At 33.5% G+C, this 22,591-nt stretch overlaps 1 protein-coding gene across 12 annotated transcripts in view; it reads left to right on the top strand.

The window, feature by feature from the left end:
- The window catches only part of RBM26 (RNA binding motif protein 26), an 87,445-nt gene that overhangs the window by 52,410 nt on the left and 12,444 nt on the right, over positions 1–22,591 (top strand). For all 12 annotated transcript variants that reach the window (XM_008686665.2, XM_040623743.1, XM_040623742.1 and 9 more), the window contains exons 14-20: positions 2,375–2,446; positions 9,131–9,256; positions 9,606–9,680; positions 11,131–11,298; positions 13,068–13,172; positions 16,449–16,649; positions 19,321–19,407. In XM_008686665.2, coding sequence (XP_008684887.2) covers positions 2,375–2,446; positions 9,131–9,256; positions 9,606–9,680; positions 11,131–11,298; positions 13,068–13,172; positions 16,449–16,649; positions 19,321–19,407 — 834 coding nt within the window. The remainder of the gene's footprint in view (positions 1–2,374; positions 2,447–9,130; positions 9,257–9,605; positions 9,681–11,130; positions 11,299–13,067; positions 13,173–16,448; positions 16,650–19,320; positions 19,408–22,591) is intronic.

Raw genomic sequence — 22,591 nt, 5'->3', positions numbered from 1 at the left:
TGTATAGTCCTTGGTTAACATTTCTTCAGGAGGGAAAGTAAAGTATGATAAATAATCTAGATATAAGAAAGAATAAAGATAGAATATTACCTGGAAGGATCAGAATTTCATCTCTTGAGGAATTTTACTGGATGAAGCAGTGGATTCTTTTGGAATTCACTCTTAATATTTTAAATCTTTTGGAATTCACTCTTAATATTTTAAATCTTAGGTTGCTTATAATGGTGATCCTGAAGGCGCCCTTATCCAATTTGCAACATATGAAGAAGCAAAGAAAGCTATATCAAGTACAGAAGCAGTACTGAACAATCGCTTTATTAAGGTTTATTGGCACAGAGAAGGAAGTACCCAGCAGTTACAAACTACTTCTCCGAAGGTAAGAGAGAGATTTGTGTGAAATTCGGTGCTTTTCTTAGAAAGCTGTTAGCATAGTGTTTAAGAGCAGAAGTACTGCAGTCAGGTAGACTTGAGTTCAGATTCTGGCTCTACCTCTGTTAACTATAAAGACTGCAGGAACTTACTTAATGTCTGTAACCTGTTCTCTCATTTTATTGTGAAGTTAATCCATAGTTTAGATAATTATAGGATGATGAGATGTAAAGGATATAGAAAAATCCCTGGTAGATAGGAGACACTCAGTATATGGTAGCTGTACATACTCCAGAAACTCAGACCGTGTGTCCATCTTGGAAATCCTTCCCTTCCTCTCGCCTTCCCTCCTTCCCTCTTTCTCTTTTTCAGTCACTGAGCCTGTCACTAAGTAATGTTAGATCAGTTGCTTGTAGGAAGGTTTTATAGCAGTTTGTTTCTTGATTGAATTTTCTCCTGTTCATTATTTACTTTATAAATAAGTTAATTTATGCAAAGAAAAACATCTGTATATATGTGCGAAGGAATTTGGAAGACAGGTTTTGATTATAAGCTGCGCTTTTGAACTGTCTGCATGGGCAATTTAATGACAACAGAAGTTACTTGACATGTTCATGAACTAATCCTCTTGTTTAACATATTTTTCTTTTTCTGAGGTAATGCAGCCCTTAGTCCAGCAGCCCATTTTGCCTGTTGTGAAGCAGTCGGTCAAAGAGCGGTTGGGTCCAGTACCTTCAAATACTATTGAACCAGCAGAAGCCCAGAGTGCCAGTTCAGACCTTCCTCAGGTAAATGAAACGTCTTACCATTGTGTCTGTCCTGTAACAGGTTCGCAGCAAATTAGTTTCCCGTGTGATTTGAATTATAGTTAATTGTATATATTTTATACAGAAATATCACAGTCTATACATATATGAACTCCACCTGTAAATTTTCTTTTTACCATTAGCATAAGATTTTCACATTCTACTTTTCCTGTAGTATTTGAATTTTAAATTCTTCTCTCTAGTTAATACTTGAGTTCCCTTTCACTTTGTGGAAGAGTTATTTTCAAGCAAAACTGCCTGAAAAATGAAATTCAGTACACTAAATCTTATTTTTCCCATCATCTTTTACTTAACTAGAATTCTGTTCCTGAGAAAATGATACAGTAAATTGCACCAAAAGCTTTTGGGAAGGGAAGGCGTAAGCCATCAGGTTTTAGCGTGCTTGATAATTCTGTTTCAAGTTACTTATGCAGCTCTCAGAACTTTCTATCACTTATTCCTGACTTTCAGATTCTCTTCTCCACATGTCATTCCCTTCCCACTGCCTTCTACACTTGAGTGGCAGTTCTTGTTTCTGTACCCTCAGTCTCTGAAACTTAGCTTTCTTTTGTCTCTAGATGTTTCAGCATTTGCTGTTTAAAGTAGCATTAGGATGTAGTTAGGATACTAGTTTATTAAAATAGTCTTCCTAGGTAATTCCCGAAGAGTAAGATAATGAGATTCTGTGAAAACATGCAGAATAGAAATTGATAAATTCTTAGTTACTAAGAAAATCCCAATAATAATAATAGTTTGCCATCCTGTTATCTCAGATCATCACCAGATACAGTGTATTTGGCTATAAAAGCATACTTTAGGAAAGAATGACTTATTTTTAAACTCAAGAAGCAGGCACATATTTTAATTACTCAAATCTGATATTTATAATGTTCACACTTTCTACTTGTTAACATAGAATTCTAAGAATTTATGATTCTGTATCAGTGGAGGGGACTTTAATAAATACCTGGTTCAAACCTTACTTTACATCATAATTTTTTATGATTAATACTGCATACTGTTTGTTTTTCCACACACATTTTCTTTCTGTCTCTGTCTTTGAAAAAGGCCAAAGTTTGTGTGATTAACATCAGTATACTTAACGAGTCAGTATATATTAGTAAAATCAGAATGTTCAAAATCCCAACAGACCTGTATGTTTGGGGAAACACTGAATATGTCCATTTTAATTTTTTTAGAATGTAACTAAGTTATCTGTGAAGGACAGGTTGGGTTTTGTATCAAAGCCATCTGTTTCAGCAACTGAAAAGGTAAGAAGAATAATAGCATGATGTGTTTGTCTTGGCTTCATAAATGTTTTCAGGTGGCATCTTAATTTTTTAATTTTTTGCATAGTTCTAAACTCTTGCTTCTTAATAGTATCTGTATCTCTTATTCCTACCTTTTTGCTTTCCATGTGCTGAAAAAGAAAAATATTTGCCTACCTTTTTTTACTTTTTGCATCAGCATTTTAATATTTGCCTCTCACTGTGTTTCCATGTGCTTCCTTCTTTTCATTTTCTCTTTTTATTTACTATATTTTCTTTAGAGATATTGTGTATTTTAACTTGAAAACTCTGGCAGACTAATGGAAAAGGCCACAAATTAGGAATTTTAGCTGAGTTTGAGTTCTGGCTCTTCACTTACTAACCGCATGATATTGGGCAGTGCTCTTAACCTTTCTGATTCTTTTTCCTCATTGGTGAAATGATGATTATAAATTTGTGTTACTCACAGGGTTTTGTGAGGATTAAATAAAATGATTCATTTAAAAGCATTTTTTAATTGGAAAGGATGATGTAAATGTATATTTTTTATTTATTACTAACAGCTATTGTACATAGCCTGACAATTGTCATTTGTCATTTCCTTTTTTAAATGATTGGGTAAATACTGATAAGACCATTCATGGACCTATCTTATAGTTCTATGTAGATGTGTTATTTATTTTTTTCTATTTAGGTATGAGTGAATATTCTGGTCTTTAGTTTTATTTGAGGTATATGGAATCACAGAATAGAATTAGATAATTTTTCTCGTTGCTGTGTCCTCACCTTAAAAGGAAGGTAAGGCCCAAACGGATGCACTAGGAATTACTGAGTCCGGACTGGAATGTGGTCTCCTCTGTTTCACATCCATGGCTCTTTCCATTATTAAGATGATGTAAGAAGTTGACTCCGTGTGTTACATGGAGCATCCCGTGAGAGATGGCTAACCTCTCTCCACTGGTTCTTCAGTATATTCGTTTCCTTATTTACCACGTTAAACTAAGGCAATTCTAGAAATTTGAATCTGAATCTCATTCTGTGTTTCAGATTTTCATCTTGGGCATCTCAGCACTACTTCACGCATAATGTGCTTAAAAATTGACGATTTCCCACATAAATTAACTTCTCCTCCCCACCGCAACCTCTGAAAGTTATACCACCATTTTCCACGTTGTGCGGTCTAAAAGCCTGAGAGTCATTCGCTTGTGTTTGTCATCCACTTCTCTTTCTCCACCACCTTCAGTTTCCCCGTCTCTGGATGTGGTATCCTAGCTGTATGCCCCTCCTGTAGTTTATACTACCACCATTGTACTCCCAGACTTATTTTAATGTGAACTTCTTACAGGAACTTTCGTTTCCCCAGCTAAATAACTGCTTCATTCCTAGCTCATCATACCTCGGTTTTTTGGGGCGTATACCTCCGTGTTAGTCCTTCTTTCTACCTTAGCAAGCCCTTTTCTGCTCATTGTTTCTCAACCTTTCCTGCCTTTTTCTTTTTTTTGCTGGTGATTTTTCTGGAGTGCATTTTCCTCTAAGTGAATTCTAGTTATTCTTTTAAAGATTGAAAATCTCTTTACCCTATTCTGTAAAATCTTCAAAATTTTTCTATATGATGCCTCCCTTTTTTCCCTGAATTTGTCTATATCTTAGTCTATGCTACTGAATTTAGTGGTATCTAAATATTTACTCTGATTGGGTTTATCCTCCTTGATGATAAGTAACTAAGGAATAAAGAAAATAGGTCTGTTACACTTTGTGTAGTTTTGACCAGTTTTGGAGAGGTCTGAAAACTTTATGCTTAGCATCTGTTTATGTCAAGATTTAGACTCTGAAATTGACCTGTACTAATTACAGCTTTTACAGAAACTTTCTGGTATGTTTGCTTCTGTTTTTATTGTTTTTTTATTGTGTTTTATATAGCTTTAGGATAAAAGGGATACAAATTTGGAATTGGTAGTATACATTTACTAATATAGTTGCCACTGAAAAATCACTAATGGTAGTGGGCTATTTATGAAAAAAATACTGTAAATGCTGTAAAGAATCTTTTAAGGAAAGCAGTTATTTACAGGTGTGTAACTTTCAGTCATCTTCAGTGAACCTGTTTATGGAATAGCATTTTGTTTTTGCTTATTCTTGGTTCTTCCCATTCTGTAGGGGTTTTTGCTGAAGAATCATTAGAGGCTAGTGATTCAGAGAAATCTTAGGAAGGATAGAAGAATGTTTCCCATCATCAAATTGAAGGCTGGGAAATAGTCAAAACTAGTATCTATACAGTGTCTTCTGTCGTTTTTAAAGCAAATAAGCACATAAATGTAAAAATTTTCCCCTTACTCTGAACAACATTGAGAAAACCCTTCAGTGATTCTTCTTTATTCTAAAAGTCCGTTTTTGTGAGAGGGTTGAGAGAGGAATCTTAAAGCCTAATTGATACTGCTAAATCTTAAGGCATTGCAGTAGCTATTAAATAGGCATTATTTGGAAAGAGTGATCAGTGAAATCATGTTTGAGTACCTCTCAAGATCGAGCTATTTATCAGGAATAAAGGTGGCATCTGTCCATACCATCCTGATTAGTCCACAGAAAGACTTAGACTGTCCAGATTATCTCCCTAAGACCCTTCTTAAAGATTCAGATGGCAAAATGATTAATCACTTGAATATTTAATGTTTGTGTATCATTATCAGTTTCAGGTGTAGTAGACTTGTGATACAGGGTTTACTGTTCCTTAGCAGCTTAGCACTAGTTTCTTTCTCTCCACCCCTCATTTTTTTAAGGTAAAAATATATATCTTGGTCTCTTTGCATTATGATATGTAACGTATGCACCATTGAACTTTTAAAAGGGAAATTGTGTGGTATACTGAAGGAACATTGCAAGTCATTTTGAGACTTCAGCTGTTGATTTAGCAGCTGACATTAGGTATGATCCTGAAAAAATCTTACTCTCTCAGTTTCCGTAACTATAAAGTGCAGTCATCTAAGTAACCCTTTGATTTTTTAATTTGCATTTGTTGTGTAATTTTACTTTAAATATAACAGTTATAACTGTTGTTGACTACTTTTGATTTTTTTTTTTTTTTAATGCAGTGATCCCTCTAGTCAGAATCATTACCAGGATTGGAGAAATATGATTTCTATAAAATTACTTGCTATGCTGAATTTTCTGGGAACCAAGTTCTTTTTTAATAATTTTTACAAGATACTTTCCCCCCCTCCATTCTTATCCATGAAAAAAATCTGTTTTTCTTTTTCTTTACAAGAACTAATAGTAGTTATGGCTGGTAATATTTTATATAGGCAATAAGATAAAGAGGTGTTAATGGATTAGAACTTCTGTCCTGTTAAGAAAGTGACTTTTGTCTTAGAAAGTGAGAGGTAGTGGTGAGGTACATTTTAATAACAAAACGTATACTTTTCAGCTCACCTTTTGAATTCAACAGATCTTTGACACCAAACCTGACAAGTATATTACAATAAAGGAAAATTATAAGCAATAGCTCATGAATGTACACATAAAAATCCTAAATATTAGCAAATTCTCAGTGATAAGAAAAAAGATAATGCATCCTGGCCACGTAGAATTTATTCCAGAAATGCAATATTGAGTTAACATTTGAAAATCAGCTTAATTCACCACATTAACAGAATAGGGGGGAGAAGGGTGGGAAGAACCTCCTATGATTATTTCAGTAGAAAAGCATATGGTAAAATTTATTACTTAGTCACAATAAACAGTGCAAAAAATAGGAATAGGAACTTCCTTAATTTGATAAAGTTTATGTTCATAAAACCTCTACAGCTAACATACTGAATAGTGAAATATTGAATGCTTTCCCTCTTGGGATCAGGAACAAGAAAGGATGCCCACTCTCATCACTTTTTTTAGTGTAGGGGCTAACCAGTATAGTAAGGCAAGAAAATGAAATAAATGGTGAAAAGATGGCAAAAGAAGAAACAGAACTGTATTTACTCGCAGATGACATGATAGTAAATGTGAAAAATCCAAAAGAATTCACCAAACTTTGGAATTAATAGGTGAATGCCGTAAGGTCAGTATGTAAAAATACCCATTTGGAAAATAGAGACGGTGTGGTGGCTTGAAAGGCTACCACCTGTGCTTTGACTTCGTTCTTAGGAGTTGTAGCACCTTCTTTTCTGCTGAATTTGTCATTTCCTTCCACTGGTTTCATTTTTAACAGATTTTTTTCTCTTTTATCATAACTCCATCCTAGTCTTTTGAAAATACAGATATCCCTTGCTATTCATACTCTTACTATCTAAACTCTAGAGCCAAATAGATTCAAATAGTGAGCAGTATTTGTGATCATGTAGTTCATTGTTTCTAAGACCTTTTATTTTCACCTTTCAACACTGTAATTAGGCTGCATCGTATTGGTGTTTGTGGTTGTAGCTGGCAACCTTTTTGTCTTTAGTAAGGGTACATTGTGATGATGTGTTTCATAGTGATGTCTTGAGCTCAATGAAATATGTTAGCTGATGTTCTGTTTGTATAGAAGGCAGTTCCTGGATGAAACAAGGAAGTGAGATGCTTTTAGGAGTACAGGAGTCTTCTCGTTCTTGTCATATAGTTTCATTCACTTTGAATCAGCACTCCATAGTCTAATATCAGATATTAATAAGTATACTTTGAAAAGGAGTGTTCCCTTCTCACTGAAATTGGAGAAATGCCAAATTAAATTCCACAGATTTCTTTACTTCAGGCCTTCTCACAACTTTTATGGTAAAATGCATTTTGAAACTAGAAAGTAGGTTTATATTATTTCCAACTTATTTGAGTATAGAAATCTTTTTGGTCACAACTTTTCAACTTTTTATGGAGCCCTCATGAAGGAAACAGTTTATGAGACACTCAGACTGTCTTTAGCACACTATCTTGTGTTTCTTTATAAAGTCACTCTGTCATCCTTGTATGATCGTGCAGTTTAGCATTGTGTGGTATGGTAAGGTAGCATGGAAGAAATTCTATTCTGGTATTACAGAGAATGGTGACTGAAGTTAGACTGCAAAGTAAATCTGTATTTAGTCCATATTTTACTGAATGCAACCATTTCATTATTTGTTAGTGATATCTGAGTATTATTTTTCGTAACTGAAGAAAATTATCAGATTTGATACACATCAAGTATTGTCAAGAACCTTTATTTTTGAACATCAGTTGCATTGTATGGAACCAGTATGATTAACAGTATTCTAGGTTTTCATTTTACGTGGGGGCTAAAACATTGTTGAATACTTAGAATAGTGTCGAGTTGTCTAATCTTTGTGATGTTCCCTAATCTAACTTCATGGTAGAGCATTAGAAAATAGTGTCTGAGTGATACTTTCCTGATAAACCCAGATATTTATGTTTTAGTGGCTAAAAAGTAGGGCTCTTTTTCTCATTGATAGCCTTCTGTTTGTGTAGCTCTTTTAACCTCTTTTAGGTTGGAAACTCCCTTAACACTTTGGAAACTGTTTTTTCCTCTGAATAGTTAAATTGTTCACACATATGGTTCCATGTTTAGTTTTTATAACATTCATGGATTTCCCTTAAGGGATCTCTAGACTTCTTTCTTAAGAACTGGTAACTAACCACACCATGGAACATACAACTTTTTGCTTTTGAAGAATAAAAAAGGTAGCCTATACACTTTTATTTTCTTGAATTGATCCTTGTGTAGATTGTACATTCCAATCTATGATCATTTCAGTTTAATTTAGTGCAAAAGTATTCATTGAGTATTTACTACATGCCCTGACACTGTTCTAGGCACTGAAGATAAGAGTGGTGAACGAAGCAAAAAATTCCTACCATCATGGAATGAATTTTTGAGTTTGTAAGGACATTAGATACCATCAACTTAAACATTCTCATTTTATAGATGAACAAATCGAGGCCCAAAAAAGGTGTTTGAAGTTACCCAGGGTCTCATAATTAGTTGGTAACAAGGTTTAGGTACTAGAAGAAGCACAAAGAGGAGAAAGACATGGTTTTGTTGGCTTTACTGTGTAGACAGGGAGAGGGACACATAAATTAATTTATCATTAGGTCATTTTAATTAAATATTTGAATAGCTGTAGCAATAAAATTTCATGGAATTATCTGGGTAAAAGAAATAAATGATCAGGGCTTTGTGGAGGTCTTGACTTTTGGTGCTTAACCTGAGCTGGGTTTAAGGGAATAAGGTCACTTAAAACAGAGGGATCAGTGCAAGCAAAGGAATGGAGAAAGAAAGCAGTTTCTTAAGTCCTCAAGAAAGGATAATTTCAGAACTATAAATTGCAAATGATCATGTTAAATTGAGGGACAATATCCAGTTTCCTCCTGTGTCATGCTCTTCTGTGCAGTTTTTGCTTTAGTCACTAGGAATATTAAGTAAATGTTTTTAGCAACTAATATTTTCTCAGTGATATAGTAATTTCAATGTCTTTTCTTGATTTCAGGTTTTTGTATTTTTTTTTCCTATAGGTATATGCTATTTAGGTTTTTTTTATTTTATAGTTTATGCCTCAGTCATACCCTTCCTTTCAAATCACTAAATGTGATTTAGTTATTTTATGTATATAATACATTTATTTCAGTGTACTGAATTTTGACAAAAGTGTTTTAAAATTGAGTTTTGTAGAAAGACAGGTAATCATGAATGCTTGATACATTTTTAAGAAATTGAATTTGTATTGGTAGGTGTTGTCTACATCTACTGGCCTAACTAAAACAGTGTATAATCCAGCTGCTTTGAAGGCTGCACAGAAAACCTTACTTGTTTCCACCTCTGCAGTTGACAATAATGAAGCACAGAAAAAAAAACAGGTAAATACAGATAGAAGTGTACAAAATGTGCGTGTAGGAAAGCTTTTCTGCATGTATGTGTTTTTTTAAGGCTTATCACAAAATAGAACTATAAGAAAAGTGTATGTTGGCTGCCACTGAACTTTTATTTTTCATAGTGTAGTAGTAAATACTAATTTTGGGGGGAACGAAAACTTCTCTTGATTGATCTTTGAAACTTACATACATATTTAACTTGTAGAAAGCAAAACTTTACATTTACAAATTGTTATCAAGCTGCATCTATAACCATTTCTTTCCTCTGGAGTATCTGTTTATCAGAAAAATAAACAGTAAATATTCTAATGTTATTTTTGGTCTCTTTCTCTAGGAGGCACTGAAACTTCAGCAAGATGTAAGGAAAAGGAAACAAGAAATTTTAGAAAAGCACATTGAAACACAGAAGGTAAAATATTAAAGTTAGAATTGGCAAAGTTTTTTTATGGTGTCATAATTTTAAGTAAATTTTATTTCACACTATATAGATAATCCTAAGAAATATATTTTATGTAATTGAAAAGGGTAAAACTGAAATATTTATCAATGATAAGGTATTTATCAGTGATAAGATATATATCAGTTGATTAATATATTGGAGATGAAGTGCATGTATTTAATGCTGAATTGGGGATTGGAATGGTTTAAAGGAACTGAGGTGGTCAGTTTGAAGTGAAAATAAGGAGTATTTATCCAGATATGTTGCTACAGAGTAGTTTGTCAACAGATAGTAAATTGGAACCTTTTTCTCAGTGTTGAAATATGTACCTTTCTTTAATAGGCTTGGGATCCTCTGGTTTGTGTTGTCCAGTATGGTAGCTAATAGCTTCATCCAACTTTTGAGTACTTGAAATGTATCTAGTCCAAATTGATATGTGCTCTATGTATACAAAATGCATACCAGATTTCAAAGATGTAATACGAAGGAAAAAAGTAAAACAGCTCAGTAATTTTTGTTGAAATATAACGTTTTGGATATATTGAGTTAAATACAGTATTAGTTAACTTTACCGATTTGGGTTTCTTTTTTATTTTTAAATCTTTTTAATGTGGCTGCTAGAAATATGTAAAATGATTTGCATGGTTTGCATTATTTCTTCTGTACAGGGTTGCTGTAGTTTATGATATTTACTTAGTGTCAGTTTTTGATTATGTCTAGTAATAAAGGTTATGACATTTCAAAATGTTGAAAATACAGTAACTTCTTATGTTTTCGCTTATAATTTCTAATTTAAGTTTGGATATACTTCATAAAGAGAAATTACAGTACTTTATACCACAAACTGTGAAACCACCTTCACTCAGAAAACCTATAATGTGTGTTATCTTCTACTCCATAATAGTACCTTGTTTGTGTTTTGATTCCTGTCCATGTTGGGGATATCATTCTTAGGCTAGCCAGTTACTTTCCTGTGACAAAGAAGGTAATTAATTTTTTAAGATTTCATTCTGTGAAGGGAACCATAAAACTTCCTCTGGTTCTTTCTGAGTTGCAGACTACATTTGGAGTGGGAATACTAGAGGCAGTAATACCCACAAATGGATTGGAAAGTAAAATTATTGATATTACTTCAAATTGACAATTTTTGGTGATCAGATTGAATTTCTTATAGTTGTGTGCTTTGAACTTATGTTCTGAGAGACCAGTGGCAATGTGTAATTCTTCACAAAGTGTGCCAAGATTAAGACTTGAGTTGAGATAGCACCACCAAATCTGTTATTCTTCTTAGTAGTTGTAAGCCTTCCATGAATATGTAAACTAAACTAGTAGTTATTTATTTTTGTATTTATTTTGCTGTGTTTGCTTTGTTACTATGAGGAATAAGTATCTTAATTTTCTCTTTTTAAAAATTTGACAGATGTTAATTTCAAAACTGGAGAAAAACAAAGCAATGAAGTCTGAAGATAAAGCAGAAATAATGAAAACTTTAGAGGTTTTGACAAAAAATATTACCAAGTTGAAAGATGAGGTCAAAGCTGCTTCTCCTGGACGCTGTCTTCCAAAAAGTATAAAAACCAAGACTCAGGTATTTTACTTTGTGTTGTTCTTCATTTTACTACTTACTAAAAAACATTAAAATGGTACACTATTTCAAGATTGATTTCCTTTTAGGTAATATCCTTTGCTTAAAATCTGACTATTATATGCTAATATTTTTTCCCCTCCTTCATTTATTAATAGTAAATATATACAGGCATGCAAACTCAATGTTTTAAATCCTTTCTCTATTAATCTTTTAAATCTTTTAGATTACAGTTGGAAAGTCAGTAATTAGTAGAATAGTTATGGATAATCTTGAAAAGATAGCTTGAGGACAAAGTCATACAGGTACTTGAATGCTTGATAAAATACTTGAGTGAAGAGTTTGAGCTTCATTTTATAAGGAGTTCATAGTCTAAAAGGTTAGTAAACAGAAGTAACATTCCAGAGGCAGCTCGGGGGGAATCTGGTTCTCCCTCTCCCTCTACCCCTCTGCTTGTTCTCTCACTCTCTCTCTCTCAAATGAATAAATAAAATTTTAAAGAAGAGGGGTGCCTGGATGGTACAGTTGGTTAAGTGTCTGCCTTTGGCTAAGGTTATGATCCTAGAGTCCCGGGATCGGCCGCATTGGGCTCTCTGCTCAGCGGGAGTCTGCCTCTCCCTCTGCCCTTCACCCTACTCATGCTGTCTCTCTCGCTCTCGCTTTCTCTCAAATAAATAAAAGAGAAAAAAAAAGTAACATTCCGACAGCATTATATAGACTTGATTAAAAGGGGGGAAATTCAGGTAGATCAATCCATTGGATGCGACTAAGTGAGGAAGATAATTTCATGTGGTAGTAAGTGATTTTTAAAAATCTCATTACATAATATTTATACTTGGTGTTGTGTGTATGTATGTATATGTATAAAATCATGACTGCATATTGATATTTCTGATTCTATCCACTACCACAGGTTCTTCTTTTCCTCCTCTTATTCCATATTTTATCTCCTGTTCCCATAATGACAACTTGCTTCCAACTAACATCAATATATAGTACTCATTTGCACAGTCATTTAATATATTCCACATAGTTCCCGAATTGCTACAGCAATACCACTTCCAACAACTAAGTAAAAGATTCATAATTTATCTGTATTCTTTACAAGCTCACAGTATATTCAACTAAGGTTATAGAGTCAGAACGGTGGCCTAGGATTACTTTTTTTCCTTTTTGTGTGGTTATGTCATCAATTTGATAAAGTTAAATGTGTTTCTATTTATAGTCAGTTTTGGATCCCCCTCCCTTTCATTCTTTCTGACTTTATTTTATTTTTTGAATAAATAAAACATTAACATGATTCGAAAGTTAAATTATATTAAAAACGTATATAAAGAAGGCCTTTTCCCTTTGATTCCTGCCACTGTATCCCCATTCTTCCCTCCCTCTTGGTGTGTGTGTATGTATTCTTTCCTGTGTAAAAGCATTACTATATATTGCTCTTTTAACACCTTGGTTTTTGTTTTTTTTTTTTTTTTTTCCCCACAGTTATTTCTTGAAAATTACTTCATATCAGTCCACAGAAATCCCACTCTGGCTTCTGTATGGAAAATGAATTATAGGGAAATGAGTGGAAGTAGGAACAAGTTAGGAAGCTACTGTAATAGTGTAGACCAGAAGTGACTGATGGCTTGGACTAGGGTGGTAGGACTGGAGATATAGAAGGAATGTATGGATTAAATGGGAATGTGTAACAGTTCTTTATTAAAAAGAAGGTTTTTAAAATAAATGTAGGATATTATTGTCACTTAATATTAATTACCATTTTCTAGATGCAGAAAGAATTGCTTGACACAGAACTGGATTTATATAAGAAGATGCAAGCTGGAGAAGAAGTCACTGAACTTAGGAGAAAGTATACAGAATTACAGCTGGAAGTATGTTTCACCACAACTACACAGTATGCTAAAGAGGAGCAGATGTAGTCATGGTGGTCAATTTGAAAATATATCCCCCTCATTCTAGTCAATAATTGTTGGTAGTCTCTGACATACATATTGGGAGTTGATATAGGAAAGAGAGGAGTTAGCAAATTTTTCAGAACTGGTTGAGAAAATCTTTTATTTAATGAGGGGTGGCAGCAGTACACCCAAGTCCTTCCACTTCTAGTGAGTTTGGTTTCTTTTCTAATTTTAGTCTCCCCTTCTCCCTGGGCCCAAAATCTATTAAAGCCTTTTCAGGTATTCTTACAGAGATATTCTGTGGATATATAGACATATTATATTGAGTTGCTATAAGGATCAGACTTCAGTGGAGAACTGTATTAAAAACATGCTTAGTTAAGTTTTGCCTATAGATGGTGCTGTGGATATTTATAAAAGAAAATAAACTACTAATTTAGCTATACGATTATGTAAGAAAAATCTAGTGAAATTGATCGTGACAATGAGCATGTGTAACATTTAGCAAAAAGATGTTTAAAAATCAGAATTAGATTTTGAAGTACAGAGACATTAATGTCATTAATGGTGTTGGTACTTGTCTACACTTACGATTGATGGCACAATTAAAATTTTTTATATTTTAGATTATTTTGCCTCCATCTGAGAATTATGCTTTCTTTCCAAATTTGTTATCACCTTGATGATTTTTTTTTCTAATAGGGCATATTCTGAATTTAGTACTGGCATCCAGGTATTAAAGACTGTTTAGCAGCGACTGTGCTTATCTTAAGGCTCTATCTTGTCTGTCATAGGAAATCGCAGAATGTTCTCTAAACCTGCATTCATTTTGCATTCTTTGGAAACTTGATAGGGTTACCTCTGTGTCCTGGCCAAGATAACAGTTTTTGGAAAAGATAGATTTCTTTCATGTTAATATAGAAATTGTGTTTTCTTTATTATGGCAATTACTTGCCTGTGTTGGTGGCACCTTAAAAAACAACAAGTTATTATTTTTAAAATTTTGGCTCAGAAATTTTAGTAAATAAATAATAATTCTACCTATATTCTTCATTAGTCCATGTTTTGTTTCTCTATCATGATATAACTAAATGTTGAATGGCATTTTCTGGTTTGCTTTTGTGACGGGTAAACTTTAGTTTGTAGTTACCATTGGAATATGCAGTAATGCATTATTTCCCAGAGTGTGTCACTGACCACACCAATTCCATTTTTTGTTAACAGATATTAGTGCAAAAAGCTTTTGAGGCCAAATAAATTTGGAAAGGGTTATATTAAACATGCTTGTTGCCATAGGGTTTCTTTAGAGGTTTTTGCTTTGTGAATCCCTAAATATACCTATTCAGTATTCAGTATTGCTCACATTTGTTTGTCCATGGATCCCCTTTTTCAGGAACATTTTGAGACAGTGTTCCTCAGAGTATAAGTCTGTATGTGCTTCTCCATTATGAACATTAATCCTTGACCTGTGAAGTTTATTATTTGGATTTTAGATTATTATTTTAGCAAATGTTAAGATGAACTGTCCTTAGATGAAGAAACACTTATACTTGAAGAGATTTGTCAGTGGTGCCTGCTTGACATTTCTACTTTGATATCTCACATCCTCAGACTCAACCTGTTAAAATTGAATTTTTCTTGCCCCTAAATTTCATCTACACAGTTACCTAAGCCAGAAATCTGGGAATCTTCATGGATTCCTACCTTTCGTTCACTATCCATGTTAATTACTTACCAATTTTTATACATATTACCTCCAAATATATCTTCAATATGTTTACTTCTCTGTGTTGCCACCACTGTAGATGAAGCTTCCATTTTCAGTTGTTGGAGCTACTTTAGTAGCCTACTGACTGTTTTCCCAGCTTGTTCTTAACTTTCTTCTACTTTGTTCTTAAAACTAGCCAGAATAACATGTTAAATTCCGATTTGATTGCATCACTCTGCTTTTGTGTTTAAAGTGTTTTAACGGATTTTCATGGCTCTTGGGATAAAATTAAAAATCCTTAATTGTGGTCCTTAAAATTTTTCATCATCTGGTTCTGCCTATTTAGCTTCATTTTTTCATCCCATGTGGTCCAGCTGCACTGGATTTCCTGTATTCTTGGAAGCACTGTGTTTCTTTCCATCTTGATTCCTTTGTTCATGCTGTAGCCCCCACCTCTCACCCTTACCTTTTTGTTCTTTGTTTCTTCTTTGATTCATTGAACACATACTAAATATCTAGTCTGTCAGCTGCTGTTGTAAGTGCTGGGGATCAAGCAGAGAATAAAACAATTAAAAAATATCCTCATGGAGCTTTCATTCTAGTATCTTATTCATTGCCAACCTTTAATGTTCTGTTCAAGTCTTTAAAGCATTTCCTTACTCTTTGAATTACTTCTCAGTAATATTATTAAGTAACTTGGTTGCTAAATGTCTCTTGCCCTTCTAAGATTTGAGTTTCAGGAAGGTAAGGAATTGCACATAGGAAGTGCTTGTTAAATATTTGTGCAATGAAGGAATGGTATACTATTTATATAGAACAATGTGGTGGGATATAAGTTACTGTGCTACATTGGTTGTAAAATGATGTTAGTATAAGTGAGTAAAATGATGAATTTGAGGTAATTACACCTACTGAAGTCAACAGACAAACAAATACACTTAAAGTTGTAAGTGGAAAAGTTGTATTACGTATGTATTAAACTGCTTAAGTAATATTTTAACATTGTGTATTATTTGGAAATCAAGAATTGCTGGTCTTTTTATGATACAGTCTGATATCTTGGAAAGGAGGAACTTAGTAGAAAAAGGCACATTTAATAATTTCAAAACATTGTTTAAATTGATGTTATTTTGTTTTCTAATTTCATTAGCTACCTAAATTTGCTTCCACTTTTAAAACTAAAACCCTAACTTGAGTTCCTTTCATAGGCCGGTATTTGAATATGATGTCAAATTGTATAAAAGATGGACTACTCTGACTTTATATATATATAAAACGTGGGTTATGTTAGAAATTGAGATGTTTAGGGGCGCCTGGGTGGTGCAGTTGTTAGGCGTCTGCCTTTGGCTTGGGGCGTGATCCCGGTGTTGTGGGATTGAGCCCCACATCAGGCTCCTCTGCTATGAGCCTGCTTCTTCCTCTCCCACTCCCCCTGCTTGTGTTCCCTCTCTCGCTGTCTGTCTCTACCTCTGTCAAATAAATAAAATCTTTAAAAAAAAAAAAAGAAATTGTGACGTTTAACTTGTGTGTCTGATCTCTTCAAGGCTGCAAAACGAGGGATTCTTTCATCTGGTCGGGGTAGAGGAATTCACTCAAGAGGTCGAGGTGCAGCTCATGGCCGAGGCAGGGGTCGAGGTCGAGGTCGAGGTGTGCCTGGTCATGCTGTGGTGGATCATCGTCCCAGGGCATTGGAGATTTCTGCGTTTACAGAGAGTGATAGAGAAGATCTTCTTCCTCATTTTGCGGTACTTTCTTACTGTCCAACAAAACACGTACTGATAATCATTGTTGGGGATAATGGATATTGAAGGGGAAATTATGAAAATATGAGTAATTTAAACCCATTAATCTGACCAAAGGGTTTGATTAATCTGGAATAATCTTTTGCTAATTATTAAAAAAAAACCTGAGGGATTTTTTTGTTTGTTTGTTTATTGCTCTCTGGAAGAAATGTTGCTATTCTTAACAGTAGGCCTTCAGATATTGTGAAATGAATAATTTAAATTTTGCTATTTCAGAGGGGGATGTCCTATAGTTTAGTTTCAATTGACACATATTTTGAAGAGAAAATTCAACACATCGCATAGCCCACCCAGATTTTTAAAAATTAAGATGGAATTTTATTTGTTAATACTGTATTCTTGATCTAGCTGACCTTAGAAATGAAACGACAAAATTTTGATATATGATCTTTAAGTTGCCTTTGCTCAGTGGCAGGATATAATTAAAGGGAGTCAGTATAATGTAGACCTATGAGAAAGGAGAATGAGATTCTAGTCCTGGCTAACCCATTATTTAACTTGGACTTCCTGAGATCCATTGGGCTCCTGTGCTGAATGGAAATTATACCTGCCTAAAGGCCTTTTCAACTTAAATGTTGTGATTCTTAGTGGTATCGCAAAGGTTAGTTACTAAGCATCGGTCTTGCCTTCAGGACTATAGTTACTGCTCTGGAGATATGAAGGAAATAACCAGTTCTTTACCTTCAAGGATTTTATATATATTGTTTTAACACACAGCAGTTAAACTGCAACATAATTTATCACATCATCAAGCTAAATTTATTAAAAACTGTAAGTACTTTAGTAACTTAGAAAGGCATATGACGGAAAAAGAATAGTACAGGAGAATTTCATGAGGTAGGAAAACTGGTAGGTTAGATCTTGAAGGATCAATAAGCTTATAGGTAGGTACACAAATAATTGAATCTTTTGGAAATTCAAATTTAAATGTTTGACAATCATATTCTAAGCTGTTAACAGAAGTTACAAAGGTGAAACTATACTTTGTCAAGACATAGGGAATTATTGAAAGAAATGATATGTATTTGAGAAATAACTAAAATAAATATTTAAGGACGAGGAGTCTGGAAAGTCTTATTATGCTTGATGGCTTCAAAGGGAGAAAGAAAGAAATCAGAGAACTAGAAAGGATCTTAGAGATAATCTAGCCCAATTCTCACCAGCTTCCCCTACCCCTTTCACAAAGGAAAGGAGATCCAGATAATTGTTTTGCATGCAGTTACACAGCTAATCAAGAAACTAGCAAAGAATATGTTAAGATAATCCAAATAAACCAGGTGATTTGTTATGTATGTATTTTAGTGAGACTAGGATGGTTTGGTTTTGTAAATATCCAGAGCCTCTAAATGGAGATTCTTGCATGCATTTAGAGATTTGAACTCCTTTCAAAGTTAGTAGTGGTAATGCACTTTTAAAAATAATCAGTCTTTAAGAATGCAGGTTTAAAGTTTAGTTCTTGGTCTCAACCTGGGATTTGAACATGTGACAAGTAACAGGAAAAAAACTACATTATTATGGGACCACTGACTGTTACAGATTGTGATTAACAAAATACTTTCATTAATTTATCCACTGGAACCAGTAGTAGTATTAGTGATAAAAAATTATAGCTAAAAGTTACAGAGCATTTATTTTGTGGCAGGTATTATTCTTAGTGCCTTATATAATTCATTATATTATGAGTTATCTCAGCAACTTTGAGGACGTACCTTTATTATGCCCACTTTAGAGATGAAGAAGATGAAGCATGAGGAGATTAAGCAGCAACAGTTCACATAGCTAGTAACTGACAGAGCTGAAAGGAGCTGATCGATGCTAGAGTTGGTTATCTTTACAGAAATTTTCAATATGGGGAGAGTGCGCGCACATGCGTGTGTGTATTTAATGAGATTATAGTTATTTTGGTTTTGGGTAAAAAGAAGGAAGGTATTAGTAATGATATATAAAGGACTAGAATTTTCTGTGATAAAGGTTGCTGTTTAAAGGAAATATGATATAAGAAAAATCCTTCTACATACAGAAAAAATAAAATCCAGCAAACCAAAAGCAAGCATAATTTAATTTATTGAGTTTTTTTTTTAAAAGAGCATGCGGTGTAGAGGAGTATGTAATAGGAGTGAAAGCAAGGTCAGTTTGAATGTTAAAAGACCTGGACTCTCCTGGTATTTAACTTAATTACTTTGGGGAAATTATTTAAATCATCTGAATCTTTTTTTTTTCCCCACCATCTTTAAATTGGAAATGACACAAAAAACTCATAGAATATCCTGAGGATTAAATATTCTGTTTTAGAAAGAATTTAGCATATTCTAGGATCGGAATAATGAAAGAAGGGCAATAAGGAAGCCCATATATAACCATTGTTTTATTTTTTTAAAGAATAGTTCATTCAAGTATAAGTTTTCCTAATTCTAATAAGTATAGAATTATAAATAGGTCCATTCTTTATCTTACAGTATCAAGTACTAAAATGAATTATTCATCTTTTTTTTTCTGTTAATCACCTTGAATTATTATATATTCTGGGTTACATTTATTGGTATTTTAAAAGCCATTAGGATTTTGGATGTTTCAAAATATTTATTTGGAGGAAATACTTCTTTTTAATTTAAAGCAATATGGTGAAATTGAAGATTGTCAGATTGATGACTCTTCACTCCATGCAGTAATTACATTCAAGACAAGAGCAGAAGCTGAAGCAGTAAGTATTAGAAATAATCTAATTTATTGAAAATTCAGATTTAAATGTTTTATAAATATTGCTTTTAAGTCTTAACGTAAAGGAAATTTTTTTAACTTACTAAATAGCTACGCTTCGACAGTAGAGAGGTTATATGAAGTAATTCATGGCACAAAGAATGTCCTAAAGCAGTTAGGCAATTCTATTTATAACATGATAGAATTAGAATAGTCACCAAGTTGAATATTAAGTTGTATTGTCTTGAGACACTAGCCATTCTCCTTCCTTTCTCTTTCACAGGGAATAGGGCCACCCGACTTTCCATTATCCTTTTTCTCAGCTGCCCCAGAACAAAGTCTGCTTTGGCAGAAAGAGTAATGAGAGATAAGGTAGAAGCTGAGATATAATCCTGATGGTGGATCTCCGAAAGCATCCCTCATCTTCTACTTCCTAATCCCAGTAGGCTGAACTCTAATGTGTCCCAAGCTTAGCATACCTCCAACTAAGCCTCTACAACTTTTTGCCCAAGGCATGATACATTGCTCCAGCTGTTAGGGTCCTTTTAATATAGTTATCTTAAACCATGTATTTTGAATTGTCTTTACAAAGAATGAGTATATGCAACCTTGTCTTTCATCTGCGTTTAAAAGATTAAAAGAAGGAAAATGGATATGAGTATGGGAGATTTGTAGGCACATTTTTAGCCTTGTGTGTTCTTTCTTCAGGATTGCAGAGAAATAGATGTATCATCTTGTCCTTGGAAAAATGCAGTAAGAGTTCCAAACAGTTAACCTAATGTGAATGGAAGAGCAGTATGCTTTTCAGAAGTTTTAAGTGGATTGTGGTCTAAATTAAAGTTTAAAAAACTTTCTAAATTGATTTATTCTCTTGAATACTCCTGACAGCACAATGATACCTTACTGGGGACCTAGCTTTATAGGAGTTGTTCTTGGGGCATTGTAACCAGTAAAAGACTGTAGGTCTGAAAAGTCTTAGTGGAGTATTCAGCTGGGGCCTTGTAATAACTAGTGTCAAGATTAGTGGTGTAGGAGGTAGATAGTTTTATGGAATAGGAGTTCCTGATCCTAGAGTTTTGTTTTTTTAAGTCTACTTTTGGGTAATCTTTCACTTAAAGATCTTTTTTGAGAATAAAAAATGTTATTGATGAGAGTTTAAAACTTTCATAGACATGTATATATACATGTTATATTAAAAAATAGATCTTTGATCAAGTTTTCTATCAAAGGTGTTATTGAGTATAAGAATAAGCTTCCTTTAATTGTTGGCTTCAGTGATAATTTTTAGTGTAATGTTAGGTAGCTTGAGTAAGTCTCTTTATGTTCTGTTTTCTAGGCAGTAAAACAGTGGTAATTGTCATTGTACAAATGGTTAAAAGTTTATTAAAACTTCTTGCTTATATGGCTGAGGGAAAAAAACCTTTTACCTCTGAAATAATTTTTGAAAGTTTTGCTTTTGGAAAATATATTGACATATATGCCTTCTTTCTTGGGTGTTGCTTTTTCTACCTCAGATGTATATATTTATATGTACGTATATATATTTATACAATGCATCTGTTTTCCAAATGAATAGCAATCAATTCAAAAGACTAGGGATTAATGTATGACAAAGACTTTAAAACATTGAATTATGTGGAGGTTGAAGAAGTGACAAATTATATCTAATAAGGATTATCTTTTCAGAGTAAATACCATTTTAGTTGGAATTACTTAATAGGCTGAAAGGAAGAACTACCATTGCTATGATAGACATTTGGTTTTAAGTTACAGAAGTTGTTAATCCATAATCATTTCCTTAAGCCAAAAAAAATCTTAAAATTTTGTAACCTTCTATTGTAGAAAAGAATAGAAGATTAGGTCGAAGCTTATCTTCTCCTAGCAAGATACAGGCTAAAGCCGTGGTTTTCAAACTTCTGGATTTCAGGGACCATTGAAGTGCGGGAATTCAAAAATTAGTGTGTTTGACATAGAGGCGCCAGTTTTTAATTTTTCAAGGAAGAATGCTTAAAAAATACAAAACGGATTTCATGTACCATCACCGTCATTTTATAAAATAAAGAAAATTTTAACACCGAAAATATAAGAGGTTATAAACTCAAGGTAAATGATAGGCCTTCCCAAGAAAAGAAAATTATCAACCTTTTCTAATGTTTATTTCCAAATATTTCTTTGTTCTTATTTTCTGAATGTTGTCCTCGATGAGCGAATGAATGTCTCTGTATTTTCTGTAATCAATAGATGGCACAGTATTTCAAAGTCAAAGTATAAGATAAGGTACCTCAGACGTTCATACATAACTGAAAAGTGAGAAATTTTCCACATACGGATGTACCAGATTTAATCAGCCATGTTGATGGCCTTTAAATTGTTTTTATTTTACAGTGCAGCAGTGAATATTCTTGGTGCATATTTCTCTGTGTCATATGTGAATATGTGCATTTAAATTTTTGTTGGATAGTTTTAAAATTGCTCCTTTCATCCGCGCACCCCCCCATATAGGTTGTACCACATTTGCTTGCCCACCAAAGATGTATGAGAGTGCTTTTTCCCCACACACGTGCCATTGTGTACTCTGCATAGTGGTTTGCTTATATAAAACACAGGGATACATAAGCCACAGTAGGCTATCGGTTTTATTTTGGTAAAAATAGCAACTCATTTTAATATACTTTACTGCTATGATTAAAATTGAACATTTTCATATTTGTTTAAATGCTCTTTATTTCTGTTTCTGTCAGCTGTTAATGTCATTTGCCTACTATTTTTCTGAGTTCTGATTTTTTTTCTTTCTGAATTTTTTTCTAGAAAATTAGCTTGTAGGTTGTAAAGATTTTTATGAAAATTCATACGAATTTTATTTGGTGTAAGGTGTGAAATAGGGAGCCTACTTGATTTCATTGAGTGAAAGCTAGTTTCCCAAACTTAGGTGAAATACCTTTAGTATGTAAAAATTTTCCACGTTTATTGGGGCATGTTCAGGACTCGTTCTCTTCCATTGATCAGTTTTCTTTTCGTGTGCCTCTTCCGCACTGCTTTAATTAAGCTAAACTTTTTATTTTAATAGTTTGTCAAGGCTGTTGTTTGGATTCCCTCTTACTATGCCCAGCTATTGCTAATTTTCAGCATCTTCCTGGTAAATTTTTTATTTTTTTATATAAGCTTTAGAATAAACTTACCAGGTTCTA

This window comes from Ursus maritimus, unplaced genomic scaffold (assembly GCF_017311325.1).
Source record: "Ursus maritimus isolate PB19 unplaced genomic scaffold, ASM1731132v1 scaffold_10, whole genome shotgun sequence".
NCBI lineage: Eukaryota > Metazoa > Chordata > Mammalia > Carnivora > Ursidae > Ursus > Ursus maritimus.
Note: the sequence above shows the minus strand (reverse complement) of the source record. Positions and strands in the feature narration are given on the sequence as shown.